Source organism: Sander vitreus, chromosome 22 (assembly GCF_031162955.1).
Source record: "Sander vitreus isolate 19-12246 chromosome 22, sanVit1, whole genome shotgun sequence".
Classification (NCBI taxonomy): Eukaryota; Metazoa; Chordata; class Actinopteri; order Perciformes; family Percidae; genus Sander; species Sander vitreus.
The window spans coordinates 11623154-11640971 of record NC_135876.1 but is presented as its reverse complement, the minus strand read 5'-3'; the positions used below and the strand labels follow the sequence as shown (position 1 = coordinate 11640971).

The 17818-nt window shown below is 41.4% G+C and overlaps 1 protein-coding gene across 1 annotated transcript in view; it reads right to left on the bottom strand.

Annotated features, from left to right (window-relative positions):
- relch (RAB11 binding and LisH domain, coiled-coil and HEAT repeat containing) overlaps positions 1 to 17818 on the bottom strand; it is a 38565-nt gene that overhangs the window by 14053 nt on the left and 6694 nt on the right. Inside the window, 21 exon segments of the mRNA XM_078281004.1 lie at positions 235 to 283; positions 837 to 960; positions 1087 to 1243; positions 1378 to 1525; positions 3416 to 3580; positions 3781 to 3921; positions 4028 to 4099; positions 4854 to 4944; positions 5175 to 5287; positions 10137 to 10160; positions 10985 to 11080; positions 11159 to 11234; positions 12664 to 12821; positions 12996 to 13113; positions 13662 to 13756; positions 14346 to 14399; positions 14401 to 14541; positions 14846 to 14959; positions 15121 to 15176; positions 15312 to 15383; positions 17697 to 17786. Coding sequence (XP_078137130.1) covers positions 235 to 283; positions 837 to 960; positions 1087 to 1243; positions 1378 to 1525; positions 3416 to 3580; positions 3781 to 3921; positions 4028 to 4099; positions 4854 to 4944; positions 5175 to 5287; positions 10137 to 10160; positions 10985 to 11080; positions 11159 to 11234; positions 12664 to 12821; positions 12996 to 13113; positions 13662 to 13756; positions 14346 to 14399; positions 14401 to 14541; positions 14846 to 14959; positions 15121 to 15176; positions 15312 to 15383; positions 17697 to 17786 — 2154 coding nt within the window.

The following is a 17818-nucleotide window of genomic DNA, read 5'->3' as shown; positions in this document are numbered from 1 at the left end:
GCTAAATCACTTGGCAGCCAGTTGAGACCAAGCACCTCTTATAACTACAGAAACATGTCCGGAATACATAAAAAAAAGAAGAGGGGAACACCCATAACTGACTCCAAATAGCTTGTTTACATCAACACTGTCTGCGCCTGAACTCCACCTACCAACATTCTCTTGAGAGAGCTGAGAACATCTTACAAGAAATGCACATCTGTGTGTGCATGTGTAGGTTTAATCTGCACTCACCAACATTCTCTTCAGATAGTCGGAGGATCTCTTGAAACTGTGGTTTAACCTATAAGGGTCATGAGGATAAAGAAAATGTCATCACTACATTTATAAATATCATTGACATTTACTGCAAAGTACTATCTTACAGTTGTACAGTTCTCAATACCTCACATGGATTTTTGATGAGTATCTTTGCAAGCTCAGAGAGAGGCACAGTGGTAACAACCACTGGACTCAGACTCAAAGTAAACCCCTGATAAATACACAGTCCACTGTCCGCTCTTTAATACTACTGTTCAGAATAAAGTCACTACAGCTATGTTTTAAATCAGATGCTCATTTGATCTTTCATTATTCCCTAGATCAGAGGTGCATAAATTCTTTCATATGAACGTGAACGTGCAACGTTAGATAGCCAATCACAAACATTAGATCTTGGTAGATGCATGTTGCATGCTTATTGGCTTACTGACGCTGAGGAGATTTACTCCTTAGGTATTGAAATTGGTTAATTGAATAACAAGGCATTTTTCGATACTCTGTACTTTAGAGGCAATTCGGTCGGTGCCTAAAAAGTATAGAATTCGGTACCCAGCCCTAGAGTCATATGGTTCTACCTTAGTGTTGGTAAAAATCTTGCCGAAGGTGCGACAGAGCCTCCAGAAGAAGCGAGAGAACTCATGTACGCAGGTCGATGATGTCACATTGATACGACCCACGATCTCTATGAGCTGTGGGAGGCTGGAGACAGAGCAGAGCAGGGTGCGTGATTGTTTGTGTATGCTTTTGTGATATCATGTACAAAGCTGTCTGTGTATACTGTATATATATGACTTGGATGTGTGGGTGGATGTGTGCATTTCTCACAGTTGGTTGACCACCCATAACAGGCTGTCCCAGCCGGTGGTTCCTTCATGTTCTAGCTGGTAGTCGTAGAGTAGCAGCAGGGCACTCAGCATCTCCCTGCTGCCGATGATGGTCGCCACGTCCTGGAGGGGAGAAGCTGGCCTGGGGAACCGGGTCACTGCAGGACCAAAGACAAAGGAACAGAATAGAAACTCAGGAAAAGTACCGCTTTCACAATTGCTACTTCAGCTTGTTACTTCTGTGTGTGTGTGTGTGTGTGTGTGTGTGTGTGTGTGTGTGTGTGTGTCCTACCCTCTATTGCAGGTATGTCTCCGGTGACTTTGGCTCTGCTGGTGAATGGTGCGCTCTGCAGCACCACAGCAAACAGAGGAGGGGTGAGAGACTGCAGGGCCGACAGGAACACATGTAGCTTGTGTTCATCCAGACCATGCTCTCCTTGCTACAGAAAGAGGGAAGTATAGAGGGAGGTAAAAAAGGCAGAAGAGAAATAAAGAAAGCAAAAGTGAGGAAGTGCAACTAATTGTTTGTGTGGTGCCAAAATCTGTAGCTTGGAAATAAAGTGTTGTTATGTATATGTACCATCAACACAACATTAATGCTTTTGTAGATTGCATTAGTATGTAGTAATGAGAGGGATCAAGGAGGACAACGGGCTATTCATATGGTGTGCTCATCCAGACTTCTTTATAGGGTAGAATATACACATTTCCAAAATACACATTGGCCCTCATTTATGAAACGTGCGTACGACCTAAAACAGGCGTAGGACGGGCGTACGCCGATTCCTACGCAAAGCAAGGCAATGATCAATTTGAACGCGAGTGTAGGCTGCGATAAAACCTCACGTGTGGTCTGAACTTGTGTACGCAACTTTTCGAGTCAGTGTGGACTTGCGGTGCAGCATATAATCAGTTTAACAGGAGAAGGAGAAGTCATCAGTTGATCACTTATCAGCAATGGCAGATCTGGCTCTTTTAGAAGACCTCTATGCGCCGGTACAACAGTGCACACGTCATCAGCGGGGGGGACCCTAAGTCTGCAACATTGTTTAGCCTGTGGGGTTCTGCACATCATCGAGCAGAAAAACAGGGTGCCATAAATGTAGAGATGGAGCCAGATGACCTGATGCCCAAAGAGCAGTGCCCAGCACAGCCCCAACTGGGGGCTATACGAAGGAGACAGGATATTATTCCTCGCTTTTAAAAGGTATAGTGTTATGTTTGGCAATGATATTCAATACAGGAAACACGACGATGCACAACATTTTTATTTATTCTTCAGGTGTTTGTTTCTCTTTTAAAGTGTTGATGGCCACAAGTGAACGACTTATTTCTGCCATTGAAATATTTCGGCTTGTTTTTCCAGCCCCTCTGCCGTCAGGAGACAGGGTCGGGGTGGTGGTCCTGCACGGGGGGCGGAGGACACGCTCTCCCTCACAGCTGTTGCCTGGCACTGACTCATGAAAAAAACATGAGTAAAATAAAAGACACTGCATAAACTCCGCTACTGTGTGTTTATTTAAATATAGGTAGGTGTAGGCCTAAGAGATTGCAATATAAGCCTGTATATTACTATTAGGACTGTAGCATACATATGTCAAGGATGTATAAATTAAATAAACTTCAGCTGGAGTCCGATTTACCACGGCAACACTGTTGACCGCATCAGTGATCTCTTTCCATTCCACATTCTTTCTACAGCCTTTAATACCAGTTTTCAGGCTGCCAAATAGTACACGTTAGTGCAAATGAACCTGAGATATCAGGGTTTCAATCTCCACCTCTGAAAAGTGCCGCTTCTTAGCCGGATTACGTCTCGCCATGTCGTAAATTGTAGGGGCGAGGCCTCAAAACCCAGAATATACTGGGGCGTGATATTTAAATTACGATCGTTTCCAGCCGCTGCATTTATCAATGTACGACCATTCTTACGCTCTGATTGGTGTGATACGAACGTTTCATGAATCACATGTGAAGCCTGTCGTAAGATGATTTCTGCGCTCATATCTGCGCTGGTTTCTAGGTTAGGTTGATAAATGAGGGCCATTGCCTGTAGTATTGGATAGTTTCCTTACAATGTTTACCTACATTAACCATGATTTTCTGGTACATATTTAAAGCACGTTGCTATAATTTCACACATTTGCTCTGAATATTCTTTCCCTCTCATTTGTCTCATCACAGGTCTTGAACATACAGTGTTGTACACATCATTTGGATGTCTTTGGCTCAACAAACTCAATGTTTTACTATCAGGAGGGGGGGAGAAAGGCTCCAGAAAGGTTTAAGGTCCAGCCATGAAGTTACAGTACATGTACACAGGCACTTACCATAAGTAGTTTCTCTATACGTGCCAACAGAGAAGGGATGAGTGCAGTTTGCAGGGTGCCCAGCTCTGTGGTCCAGGCAGCAAAGGCAGGAATGAAGACCTGGTGGACTGCACTGACCACCCGCTCTGATGGGTCCCCAAGTGACAGCAGCATCAGCTCAAAACCCTGGAAGACACACATTTATGTGCAGGAGATGAGCATGAAGATTTACATTAGATTTGAGCATTTTACAGGAACAGCAAAGTTAACCCCTGAGGCTATTTTACTGTTTTTTGTTTGTTTTTACATTGATGCTGTAACGTATGTAAAAAGTTGAACACTTTACCTGTGCATTCTGACACACTTTCCTCTCATAACACACATACCTGGGAGTACTTGTCAGGGTCATCTATGTAACCCATGATGATACCAAGACTCTTGACCACAGCCTCTCTGACCATGTCAGCCTTATCCTCAGCGAGCATCTGCTGCAACATGGACAACACCAAGGAGCTACGGATCTCCTTCTGCAGAGACAGAAAGCAAGATGGATAGAGAGCTCATTTATATTTTGATTAATCTATATTTCATGTAAAATCTCTTCTTAATTCCGTATGCACAATTTGCTCTTACGGGCAGGTATGGTGCTAATGCTCCACAGGACTCTGCCACTAACAATCTCCTCTCTGGATATTTGTGGTTAATCTGTAGAAGAAAAGTGAAAGATTTCAAGGGAAAAGTGTTAAAAGAAATACAGGAACAAAAGTTGAAAGGAGGGGAGAAGTAGACTGGAGGGCAGCCACCATGGAATGGAAACAACTTGAATATCATCAACATGCTGACCCTGTGGAAACCGCTATTGGTCTTTCTCAGCCTCCAAACTTCTGGCAGCTGTTGTTCCCATAAATGTGTTGCATGAGGTGACAAGGAAAACAAGACCACTATCACATATAAGTCAGGGACACCATGGAGGTAATGATAGTGATTTTCAGTCAGAACATGCAATTACAACAACATTGAATGGCATGCTCACTAAATACAAGACACAACTCTGATTTGTTTCTAATATATTGCACAATGAAATATTTTTGCATTAGAACTTTGAACATTTCTTGCAAAAACAATAATTTTTCGTTAGTACTAATGTCCTTTTTTGTCAAATCTACATACGTAAGCGACAAAGGGGAAACAAAAACAAAAATAGCCATGGTTAATATTATTGCTCTAGTCTCTGTACTGAAATAGAACAGAGAAACATCCCCCGTGAAGTGGAAATTAAGTGTCACAGAAGGCTTAAGGGGAAAAAAAACAACCTCAAAAACAAAAAATGACACAATAAATAAAAAGTCAACTTGGGCAAGTACTGCATTTGTGTGGGTGAAGCCCTCGTATTACCACTGCAGAAAATCTGCAAAAGCATATTCAATAACAAAGGCCACCTGCAGTGTATGCACTGTACCTGTTCCCAGCACTGAGGAAGTAGTTCAGCCTCGACACGTGTGGGACCCACGTGCCTTGCAAACGCAACACACCCTGTCAAGATCATTTGTCTTAAACACACACACACACACACACACACACACACACACACACACACACACACACACACACACACACACACACACACACACACACAGAGAGAGAGAAACATATGAGAGACTGCTAAATAAAGTCATAGTTGTCTATCTTGGGGCTAAACAATCCTCAGTAGAAAGTCGATCAGCCAGCATAATGCATATTGCATACTGTTCTGTCTGTGCACACACAGAAACACACAAACCTCTGCTCATCATCTGGTCTCTTGATTAGGTTGAAGAGGATGTGGAGGAGCTGGTCTCTCTCTTTAGGCTCTGGGTGAAGGCAGGCGGTACATAAGATGAGTGGGATCAACTCCTGAAGGAGAAACAAGGAGAGAGAAACAGAGAGAGATGTGGCATCAGTTTAGATTACTTTGCAAAAGGAAAGGGAGGTTGAAACACACAGGCAAAGGATTGTCGGTAGCAGTCAAGCAGGGCCTGGAAGTCTATTGAGGACAGGGAGTAGGAAACAGGGAGGTGAAAAAGAGGAGAGAAAATTGGAAAAGTGACAGGAAAAAAGAAACACAGGAGGTCACCTTTGAAACCAAAAGGAGTCCGTCAACACCAGTGAAAACATGCTTACCTTCAATACCTTGTTGGTGTTATACCTTGAGACTCATTTGGCTTTGGAGTCACGCACATACAATTAGAGCCACGTACTGTAGAAACATAAATAGTGCATGCACACACAGCTGCATTTAGACAGTCACATGTATACCTATTGCACTAGTTCCCCTACTACAACACAGCTCTATCCCTGAGTTCAGATAGAGTTTACGGACCTTCCAGCCAGAGGGGAGAGAGCTCAGCTACCCTTGATACAGGGCCTCCATGGCCAAATTGTGGTCAGCCCTAAATTCCCGCCACACACACACCCAAATTAGAGAGTGCATACAGAGTTAAAAATGTTTTTTTCAAACAAACTATTTTTTTTCCAGGAAGATATCATAGTTTCCTGCCAAGTGCTGGAAGACAGTGCAAAACCCCAATGCTGGACGGACAGATGGACCTGACAGAGACACTTGGGTAAAGATAGGCTGTGATGAGTCACTCGCTCAATGCTGGACCAGCCCTCTGAAGTCAGTGCCATTGGCCATCTTATAAAAAGTAAAAATATGGAATTTAAGCATCAGAGGGTCATTTTAAGTGGTTACATAACGAGTTCAATATGGGTGAAATCAGTTCAAGCGTCAACAAGCTACAAAAGACTACATATTAACTAAATTCGGGCACATTTAACTGTCACATTGAATAATCTTCTGCGCTGGCCTCTGAAAATACCATCAACAGACATTTTTGGAGACTTAGCAGCACTGGCCTGATAAAACAAATAAAGGAATTCAGCACACATCTGAAAAGCCAGAACCCATGCTGACCCTGTTCTATTTCTGTGCGTACGCCTGTGTTTCTGATGTGAAAACTTCTTCAGGAGGGTAAACATCTGACCAGTGCTGGATAAACATTGTGGGCAGGTAGAGTGGACAGCACGACGCCAGGACCCAGAGGCCAAGGGGACTGATGCTTTACTTCAAAGAGCCGAGTGACTGCACGTTCCAGTCCGAGGACCACTGTGTGTGCAAGAGCCTGCATAAAATGTTGATTTCCACATTCATATTCCATCTTAACAAGTCTTAGCCAATCTTTATTATAAAATGGAATTTCTTTTGTTGTTTTGTCTTGCATTCAAATAATCAAATGAAGCGCAAGAGAGATTGTGTGACGTCCTGTTGTGTAGACTTTACATTTCACAATTACTGTTTTCGGTCAGATCGTTCATAGATTGACGTTTCCACCTGAACTGAACACTTGAAGGCAGCTTATTTCACGGGGGGAGAGAGAGAGAGAGAGAGAGAGAGAGAGAGAGAGAGAGAGAGAGAGAGAGACAGAGAGACAGAGAGGGAGAGAGAGGGAGAGAGAGACAGAGACAGAGAGAGAGACAGAGAGAGGGAGAGAGACAGAGAGAGAGACAGAGACAGAGAGAGAGAGAGAGAGAGACGAGCACTTTGTTGTTGCAGGAAACATTCAGCTATTACACAAACTCCCAGACAGTTCAGTGCTTGTGTTTTGTTTTTTTTACCCTCGTAATGTTTTAAAACTTTCTTGTGGCAGCGATAAAGGCAGTGATGTTTACTGTTTACTGTACGGGAATCTCACACCACCTCAAACCATGGCTCAAAACACACATACATGACTGGCCACAGCAGCGTGACGTGGGGTTGCGTTTCTCAAAAGTTGAGTCGGTCTAAACTTTTTGTGTCCCCCCCCCCACCCTGCGGCAACCCCTGTCGCAGCCGAAACGCACTACCTCCATCCAAAATGAATGGAAAGACCTGCCGGCCCGTCTGACGGCCGTCGCAAGCATTGTGAACGCAGCCTTACAATATTTTATGCGTTATGGTTTTAGTTTTTTTTTTTTTATGTGACTTGCTGCACATGCTTCTCTCCTCCAGGTGCCTGTTCTTTTCCATCGATTTCCTTTTGTTTTTCATCCATACTGACTTTCTACTGCGTTATCAGACAACCCAGAATTTGAGAACAAACACACAGCAAATGTCCTCAACGTCAACTCCTAATCTTTTGTCTCGTAACAGCCCTGATAAAGGTGTCAATGTTCTTTGTCTTGCCAGTAGTTCGTTAAAGATCACAGTTAATCTGGCCAGTAGAAAAAGGAAGTCAGTTGTTACAGCATACATTTACTTTCTTCATAGTGATTATTCTTGAAGAGCCTAGACGCACCCTTTAGTGTATATGCAATAGGATTAAGAAAATAGTGAGGTGGCAGATGACCACAAATCAAGCCTCTTTCACTAAAAGAAAAGGAAAATACAACCACATTGCATAAATTACAGTACAGTGCAGTATATTGAGGAAAAACACAATGTTTAATGATTTACAGTGTCTGATATTACAGCCAGGTGGCAGGCAGAGTTTCAATGCATCCTTCCAACGTTTCAAGCCAAACACCTTTTGTTCTCAAGTGGGTGTCGCATTCAGACAACTAAAGGTGTGTCTCCAGGCTTAGGGTGGTTAGAAAGCTTCAAGTTGCGAGATGGAAGTGTGAGCAGCTGTGTGTGTACGCAATGTCATGGTTGGTGAATCTAACAGATATAGTACAAAGTCTTTTGCATATCACCATTGAGACATGCAAAGCAGCTGGACTGAAAACTACCCTAACCAGACTTAACCTCTTTCAAACACTCCATTTTGTCTTATTGAGTTTCAACACATGGGGCCCTATTTTAACAATCTAAGCTCAAAACGTGAAGCGCATGGCGTAGGTGCGTTTAGGGTGTGTCCAAATCCACTTTTGCTAGTTTGATGGCGGAGAAAAGGGTCTGTGTGCCGGGCACATGGTTCAAAAGGGTTGTACTTAGTGTCTTAATTAATTCATAGGTGTGTTTTGGGCGTAACATGCAATAAACTAATCAGTGTCATCTCCCATTCCCTTTAAAAGGCCAGGCGCGTTTATACCTTGGCGCATTGCTATTATGATGGCGGATTTGCGCCGTAATATTTTTATATGTAATCTTTTGCATGTTTGTGTGCTGCTGCGCTTTCCTGTGTGTGTGTGTGTGTGTGTGTGTGTGTAACAAGCATAGTGTGTGCGCGCTGTGTATGAGCCTAGGCGCATTTTACTAATGCACTGTTAAAATAACAATGAAATGCTGTGCTATTGACTTTAGACCAGGTTTTTGTTGGTCAATGGCGTGATCACTTTCCGCTGCCTCAAGACAGCAATACGCCAAGAATTCACCTGAACACACCTCCCTGTAAGACCAGCACGCCCATGGGCGCCAAGATGGGCGCAAGTGCATTTGCTATTTAAAAGACGTGGGCGCTGGACGTGAAATTGACAACTGCGTCGGTCTTAAACTAGCAAAGACACTTGCTTCGGGCTTTGCGCTGCGCTGAGCCGGGTGCAAGATAGATAAAATTCAAGCACAAATGACATACAAACGGACACACACAGTAGACAGAACATCTGTGTGGGTGTCTGCATTATAGCTTGCAAGAAGTAAAAGCTTGTTGATGTCTAGTCAATTTTACTGTAAAGTCTCCTTCCCTGCTCTTCTCAGAAGAAATTAACATTGAAATTGTGAAAACAAACATGTTCCCCAACAGTTATTAGGAAAAAAGCTGGTTTACCTTAACCTGGAATATCACTGCACACCTCATATCGAGGACTTAAAACAAAAAGCCATATAACATAAAGCTACTTTTAAATAGGTTGCTAGAAAATGTTATCAGATTAATTAAAATCACTCCAGAATCTCAAAAGCCACTTCAGCAAATAAATCAGAAAATGATAGAATAAAGATACATACATGACCCACCTACTGTAAAGCTAAAACTGCATACATTAAACCATCTTTGCAAACTAGTTCATATTTTGGCTATAAATCCATTTCCTTTTATGACAATGCTAGATAGCATAACGTCATTAACATTTTACAGAAATATCAGAGCCAATTATAATTTAAAAAAAGAATAATTCTGGCAAGTCAGCCCCGAATGTGGAAGCAGTTGTAGCCAACAGGAGCTGGGTATTAGTTACATATGAACATTATGAACCCATGCTAAAGTTGACTAAAAATAAGAATAAAAAATGAATCTTTTGAAAGTGATCTTAATGCCTTAATTAAAAAAAATTGAGATTGGCATGGGGTACTTTCCATAAAATCATCTCTCAATGCAAATCAAACCAGCTATTAGGCTAACTGAAATAAAACCATGCCAATCTCTAGGTATGGTGAAGGGTATGTGATGATGTGGGGCTATTTTAATTCCAAAGGCCAAGGGGACTTTATCAGGATGCATAGTATCCTGGATCCATGAAATAACTGGCCTTTAAAAATAAAAATCTGCCTGCCTCTATGGGAATTTAACATAGGGTGTGTATAATTATGCCCCCTGTATTTTAAGGAAGAACATTTATTTATTTACGATACATTATTCATTCACAAAGAAAATTGGTGTCCTTAAAGGTTGGATTTTTCCTAATTATCTTAATTAAGGCATTAAGATCAATTTCCAAAAGATGATTTTATTTTGATGATTTATTCCTCTTTTTAGTCAACTTTAGCATGGGTTCATAAACTTATGAGCACCACTGTAGGTCTACAGGTCATGTGAGAACCATGCAGATGAGTGTGTGAAAGACTCACCTGGCAAAGATGTGCAACCATTCTCTAGAAGAGAGGCATGCATGAGAGTGAGAGAATGAGTGAGACGAAAAGAGAAGAGTAAAAATAAAACCAGTAAATGCAAAAGGCAAACGTGAGTCGGGGACAAAAACACCAGAGGAGAAATGATGACGACACTGGTGAAAACAAACGCCGTCATAAAAGAAGGTGAAATTCCCAATCAATAGATAGACACAAGTCAGCTGGGTGTTTGCAGGGTTACGAAAGTCTATGATTGGCACTGCAAATGTCAAAATGAGCTCTTTATTCATACAGCTTGTGGTCAGAAGACACAGTCGGACCGAGGAGGGTAACAAGATGAAAGGTGCTAAGTGCAGGATTAGTACATTAGGTTAAATTGAGACATTAGTATGATTATCATAAACAAACCAGCAATCACACCAATTAGATCACAGCCAAGTACACTGGTAGCCTCTACACATGGTGTGTAACCCTACGCTGCATGCGAGTTGGATTTTAGGGAATGCCTTGTGGCACAAACCAAGAAGAGGGTGGTTTCTTTCAAAGCAAACAGAACAACATCTTTCTTACAATAGCAGATGGTGAAATGGGTGAATCACCAACAGAAAAAACACTTTCATCATGTTTAACTCGTTCGGCAAAGGTTGTTAAGAATTGGTTCACTGCCCATTTAGGAAGACATAGCTGAAGATGACTGGTTTCTCTGTAAGGTTCCCGAAATGTTCACCTTGCTTAGCCCAGCTGCTGTGTGTGCATCTATTGGATCCTACGAGCAGAAGACTGTGATAATGACAATAATGAACGGGGTACAGGGAGGAGGAGAAGAGGAGCAGCGGAAGTGGGATTACCTCTCGTTTAGCAAGCAGGACGTTAGGGACGATGTGAGGGAGGCAGCGGCCCAGCATTAACATCACACTCTCCTCACTGTCTGCTATACGAGACACCTGGAAATGAGAGGGGCATTATGTACTGTACTGTATGTTGTCATGAATGTTTGTGAGTCTACATGAAAGTGTGCTGACCTCTGCTCCCAGGCGGCTGTCAGAGCACATTCTGCAGAAGGACAGCAGGGCTTGCTGGAAGGCTGGGGATAACTTTCTGCGACGCCACAAACAACAAGAGACCAAAAACAGTCACTACTGTCTGTACCACTTAATCTGTACTTCACAACAACTCTGGAGATTGCCCTGACCACTGAATGATTGAGGATTGGACTGGACCTTCCTGCCAGAGAGCTTAGTGCAGCCAGTCTCCCATGTCACTGCCGTGTATTTCAGTGGAATAAAACCAAGAAATCTATAGATAGATGGAGTGTGGCTGAAAGACATTATTGGGGACCTGTTATAGCAGATGGATGTCTTGCCACTCATTTTTTGGAACTGTACATGAATCTGACAAAAGGGAAATATATAAGAATATATAGGTATATAGTAAACACAGTATTCCATTGAGACACACACACACGTTCAAAAGTTTGGGGTCACTTAGAAATGTATAACTTACACTTACATTATAAACAGAATACCAGCTGAGATCAGTTGCATTGTTTTTTTTTAACCAGGGCAGCAGTTTTCAGATTACAGTAGGTGCTTACATAATTGCAAAAGGGTTCTCCAATGTTTTCTCAGTTATCATTTTAAAATGATATCAGATTAGTAAACAGAATGTGCCTTTGAAACATTGGATGAATGGTTGCTGATAATGGGCAATATAGATATTGCATTAAAGATCAGCCACCCACTCAGATCAGCTGGTATTCTGTCTGTAATGGAGTGGAATGGAAATTTCTAAGTGACCCCAAACTTTTGACTGGTAGTGTATGTTTATATATTTAAGAACAAAAGTCAAAAGTTCTGTGCTGTTGTATTGCCCATTGTGGCTGCATAGGCTGATAACTACCTCCATCCAGTGGTTACATTTAGTAACTACACCAAGAAGGGCTTTGTGGCAGTAACATGTAGGTTCTGAGTATACACTTTCTGTATTCTAGATTCAAGTAGGCCTGCAACTAACGATTATTTTCCTTATCGATTAATCTGCCGATTATTATCTTGATTAATCGATCAATAGTTTGGTCTATAAAATGTCAGAAAATAGTGAAACATGTCCATCCCAAGTCCAAGGTGATGGCTTTAAATGTCTTGTATTGTTCAAAATCCAAAAATATTCAGTTTAAGATGATATAAAACAAAAAAAACAGCAGGAAATCTCCGTATTTGAGAGGCTGAAAACAGCATTTTCTGCCATTTTTGGGTGAAAAATGACTTGAATTAATCAATTATCAATATAGTTGGCAATCATTTTTCTGTCGATCGACTAATCGATTAGTCGACTAATCCTTGCAGCTCTAGATTCAAGTACCTCACAGCAAAAATTTGTAGGAATTGAGTTTGAGAAACTAACGTATCACCCATACAGTGTACCAAGCAATCGACAAATTCAACATTATTGATACAAGGATTGTCATTTTTTCTAGCGTCTATTTATATCCGTCTATACAGGAGAGAACAGAATTTTCAGGACTCACCGGTTAGGTTGATCAAACTGGACAGGAGGCCGACTCTTAAGCTTGTTGTGGGACTGTGGGTGAGGGTGTGAAATGTTCTGAGAAGAGGGAGAGTCTGGGTTAGTTTCAGGCTCTGAAACCCTCCGGATGTCCAAATACTGGCCGTTATCTGTAGGAGGCTGAGGGCACCATGAGATTAAGTTAGAATAAATGGGTCAAATGCCTGGGCCTCTGTCAAACTACATCAAGAAACATGTAAAGGTTCACTTTCTATCACTTTTTTTATTTTTATTGCAGGACACTGGTACTAGTAACACAAGCCTGTGCATTACATATTCAAATTGACCACGTACCACGGAGAGAGGGTCGATGGAGGAAGTCGTGGTTGTGGAGTTAGATATATTGTGGGAGCCCAGGTCAAGAGTGGCCGGAGGTGGGGAGGAGACAGTCCTCTTCAGTGTCTGAATCTCACTGTGAATATGGGGAAAGGAGACATGACAGAACCCTGTCAGAAAACACTACATAACTCTTATTAGTGAAGAAGTGAGTCAACAAGACAAAGATCTTCCATTCAAAAGCAGTGGTAGAGCAGTTATGTAAAATGCCTCAACAATTTTGGATTGTGGTAAAGCTAATTTGTCTGAAACTCCACGTGGAAGGAAAATAGGTTCCACTCATGTATCAGAGCAGTGCTTGGGGGAAATTTCCATACTGATTCTACCTCATGGCCTGTTTTGGTCACAGTTATGGTAATAATGTGCTGAAAACATTTCTAGATTTCTACGCATGCTTCTAATTTCCCCATAGTGGTAGTGGTCAATGATCTTGTTGTTGTTGTTGTAATGGCATATAACTGTTATGTATAGAGAGAAACCTGGGTCAGCATCATAGCATGCCAACAGTGGTCATATGCTTAATATGCTATATAGCACAGCACAACTGTATGCAGAGTCATAGCCAGTCTTACACAATGACGGATTCATTTGTACATTAGCATAAACATGCACTCCGGCACACACCTCTGCAGTTTCTTGATCTGCTCAGCTAGGCTCTGCTTCTCATTGGTGAGGAGGCTTATCTGGTATTCCAACTCCTGGACGACTTCTGTCTGTTGCTATAGAGGGACAAAACGTTTACACAGACACTTTATTACCTCAGCTCAAAAGTAGGTACTCCAATAAGTCAAAACTCTTGACTTGGTGACATCTTTTACTTTATTGAAAAAAGCAGTCCCTTTTCAATTACTTCCACAGCCTTTTACTGAAACAATGGGAATATAGAGGGGGCAATGACGTTTTTCCAACATCATCATTGTAGCTCTGTAGACCGCCTCCACTACTTTGCTGTGATAAATAAAAGCAGTTGACTGTCAGGGGAAACTGGCGCTGCCTCTTTTCTAGTTTCTGTCCAGAAAACAACTTTAAGTCATGCAAATAAATAAAGTTAAACAGTGAGAGCAAAAAGGGCAGTGTGTCTATGATAATAGAATACCCATCACTACTGGAATGGCCAAAAAAAAAAAAAAAAAAAAAAAAAAAAAATCAGTCAGATCACAAAGCTTTTAATGCAGCCGAAAGCAAAATACCCGACTGACTCACTCATTAAAAAACAATCCAACATTGATGTACGGAAGGTACAACTCATGAAGAACTGTACATCCGCGAATTACACCCATACATGTACATACACAGTGACACACAGACCTGATGTAAGAGGTCAGGCTTCTTTGGGGGATCTTGGGCAATGCAGTTTCCTGGAAAGATCGCCAAAGTCCACCCCTACTGACACATCAACCGTGTCTCGAGGAGAAGGGACGGAGACACCACAGTTCCTGTAGAGATGTAACAGGTCGGGGGGTTTTGGGATGTTGAGGCCGACATCATCCCACAACTCAAAGTCCTGGAAATCATTTTTTAAAAAGCAAATAATTAAACAAGACTAATTTGTGGCGGCAGTGGGCATAGATAAAGCAGAACACCGTGCAGGCTCACAGGACTGCCGATCAGAGTTGTTGAATTTATTTACGGTCACAAGACCCTATCACAGTTCTTAGACCAGTGACCTCATGCGTACAAGTCTGATACCTATTTTGCCTTAGGAATTAAAAGATGTTCTATGAAGAAGCAGGCAGAAATAAATTATTAAAAAAAAAGGTGAATTTCATTCACAATTGTCATTTTGTCTTAAAAACATACATCTTTACCTGATCATCATTTTCATCAGAGAAGGTGATGGATGAGAGTTTGTGGTCATGTTTTAATAAATATTCATTCACAAGGAAGTTCAAGGCTCTTTTCTCCAGTGGGCGTATAGGCTCCTAGAGAGGAAAAAGAAGCTGTGAAATGATTCACTCAAGACTTAGCAGTGATATCACCACAGGGGTTTAAAAGGAACACATTTACTCTAATGTCTTTATTTACTTGAAAAAAAATGAATGGAGTTCACAAATATGTTCATTCTCAACACTTGTTTTCCCACCTGAATTTCAGGACTTGACTTGAAGTTTTTTCTCTCCTGAGAGGTCACTTCGCTCTCTGAGAAATTGAGAAGATTATAGATGAGTTTGAAAGGATGCTGAGTGTTATTCATCTAGAGGAATTCTCTTAAGGAAAGAGAAAGCTGTAACAAAAGGGGGTTCAGGTGGAGAAGAAGTTAAAAGTACGCCACACCTGCTGCCTGAGTCAAGTTGGCGCGCAGAGCCTGAATGGTCTCCTTTGCTTTCCGTAGCTCAAACTCCAGCACTGGACAGGAAGTGACAACACACACACACAGGAAATGCATCCAACCAAAGACAGGGAACAAACAAAACAAAGATGGGCATGAAAAACAAAACAACCACACAAAAGAGTGTAAGAGTCATAACAAAATAAAATAAAATATAAAAGGATACATGCAAATCATGGGTCTAAGAAACGCATGCAGCAGAGGATCATGGTAAAGCCGGCTGGATGATGTAATGCATTGAGACACATCTCAATGGTAGGATTTCCTGCCCTTGTTTTCCTCCCATTTATAGCACTGATGTGACTGACTTGAAAATTTTTATTTTGGACCAAAGTTACTTCAAGCCGAGGTGAACAAATCTATTCAAGCTACTGAAATGTAGGCTCGATAATCTAGGAGCTGTCTGACAAAGGATTTTATCCCAGGCAAATGCCTTACGAACAAGTAATTACATAATTTGGTTTCAAGCCACTCAAAGGACAGCCACTGCTCAGGTTTTTACTTCTTCGTATAGGCCATCATAGTATGAACACAATCTAAGCTATAAAACTCAGGTGTCGAAATGTCATTTAGAACATGGTAGGTTACTGTTTTAGACTTGTTTTCCGTAAAAAGAAAATCATAATAACACAAGCAAGCTGTTTCGGACGTCCTTTAAAATCAGAAGCAGCAGATATTTGAATAAAATTGTTAATTTGTACATTGAAAATTGAAATGCTAAACTAACACTGAATAAAGAAAAACACACAAGATCCTTAGACACGTTAGATAAAAAACACACGCAAAACGTAAGAAGCGATGGAGCAGGAAAACTATGTTGCATAGCTGTGCACTGAAAATCTGCCATCTGATGTCTATTGATGTTCCCAAATCTGTCATTTAATGTCTAGGATTGTGGTTCAACAGGTATTGTAGATGGTTCCATACTTAAAATACCAGTATTAAGTGCAAAATGCAGTTAAAGAAATGTCATCAATCTTTCGAAATAAAATGAGAAATTTTCTGTGAGATGAGGTCATAGTCAATTTTCAGTTTCTACAAATTTAACAATATTAGATTTCTGCAAAAAGAAATGCCATCAACACATTTGTTGGACTTTTCTGACCTATTTCACCGACTCCATCATGCCTAACCTGTCCAGCAGATCGAGAGTGCACAGGATGCAAGCGCAACAAAATGGAAAACCAAGAACTGAATAACGGGGAGAAGGTTTAAAAAAAAAAAAAAAGAAAAAGCAAAAGCAAAAAGCTAGTCTAGGATGGAGTGACTTGTCCAGTATTGTTAACTGGGGTTTGATCAACGTCAGGAGAAAGCCAGAAAACCCAGAGTCAGACAGCTGGGGGCAGGCGTCTTGGCAAGAAGAACAGGTTGTGGGGATGAGAGTGGGGGTGGGTGAAGAGGGAAGAAAAGAGGGGAACGGTGCCAATATGGTAATAATAGTCATTTTAAAAAGATATAATTTGTAGTTGGGAGCATGAAACCAACATCTCTGCTGCATGGTTTTAACTGTGCCCTTACTATGCATGTTTTTTATAAACTGATAAAAGCCCCAAACCATAATCAAGCTAGTTCCCTGTTTACATTTTAGGTGGATCCACCTACTTCACTTAAGACTTCAACCTTTATAAAATAGTCATCCTTTTTCAACTCTCATAATGCAATAAACACATTTACAATTCATAGACATGTAAACATTCCTTTTACCATACAGGAAGACACTAATTATCATGCTTAGCAGTCATGTACAGTACACAGGGGGTGGGGGGTTTACTTCAGTCAACAGCGTAAAAATGCTCATTACAGTATCTGACAACCGACAAGCTGTTCTTAAGACCAGCGTTCTGTGATGAGGCGCCATCGCTGTCAAACAATGCTGAGACAGGTAGCGAAAAAATCCCACAGCCTGACTCAACAGTGTGAGAGTTGATGGGAAGAGGCAGGAACACCTCTACCAAGTTAAAGAAAGAAACATACAGTATGTGGTAAGTGGAACATGCTGACAAAGATCCAAGCCTTTTGAAATACACATTCTGTTAATTAACTTTATTTCTACGTCTAGTTGAAAACTGCATACAAAACAGTATGGTAGTGTTAAAACACAACACCACCATTTTTTAGTGTGGATACTGACATCAAATGTGTTAAAAAATAGGATCATTATTATTTTGGCAATGTGATCAGACTTAATACTTATTTCACTTTTGTGGTGGCTTGGATTAAACTGTGTTTGATGCAGCTGTCATTTTCTTTGTTTCTATGCCACCCTCCAATTCTGTCCCGTGATAAGCCAGGTCTCTTGCTTTGAGCCCTGGCAGTACTGTTCATCTTACCTGCCACCCGCTCGTCCGACTCTCGGTTGCCGTCATCTGAGTAACGGGCAAAGTCCAGAGAGTCCAAGGTGCTGATGCTGCCTGCTCGATCTGTACAGAGACAACGAGACAATAATGACACA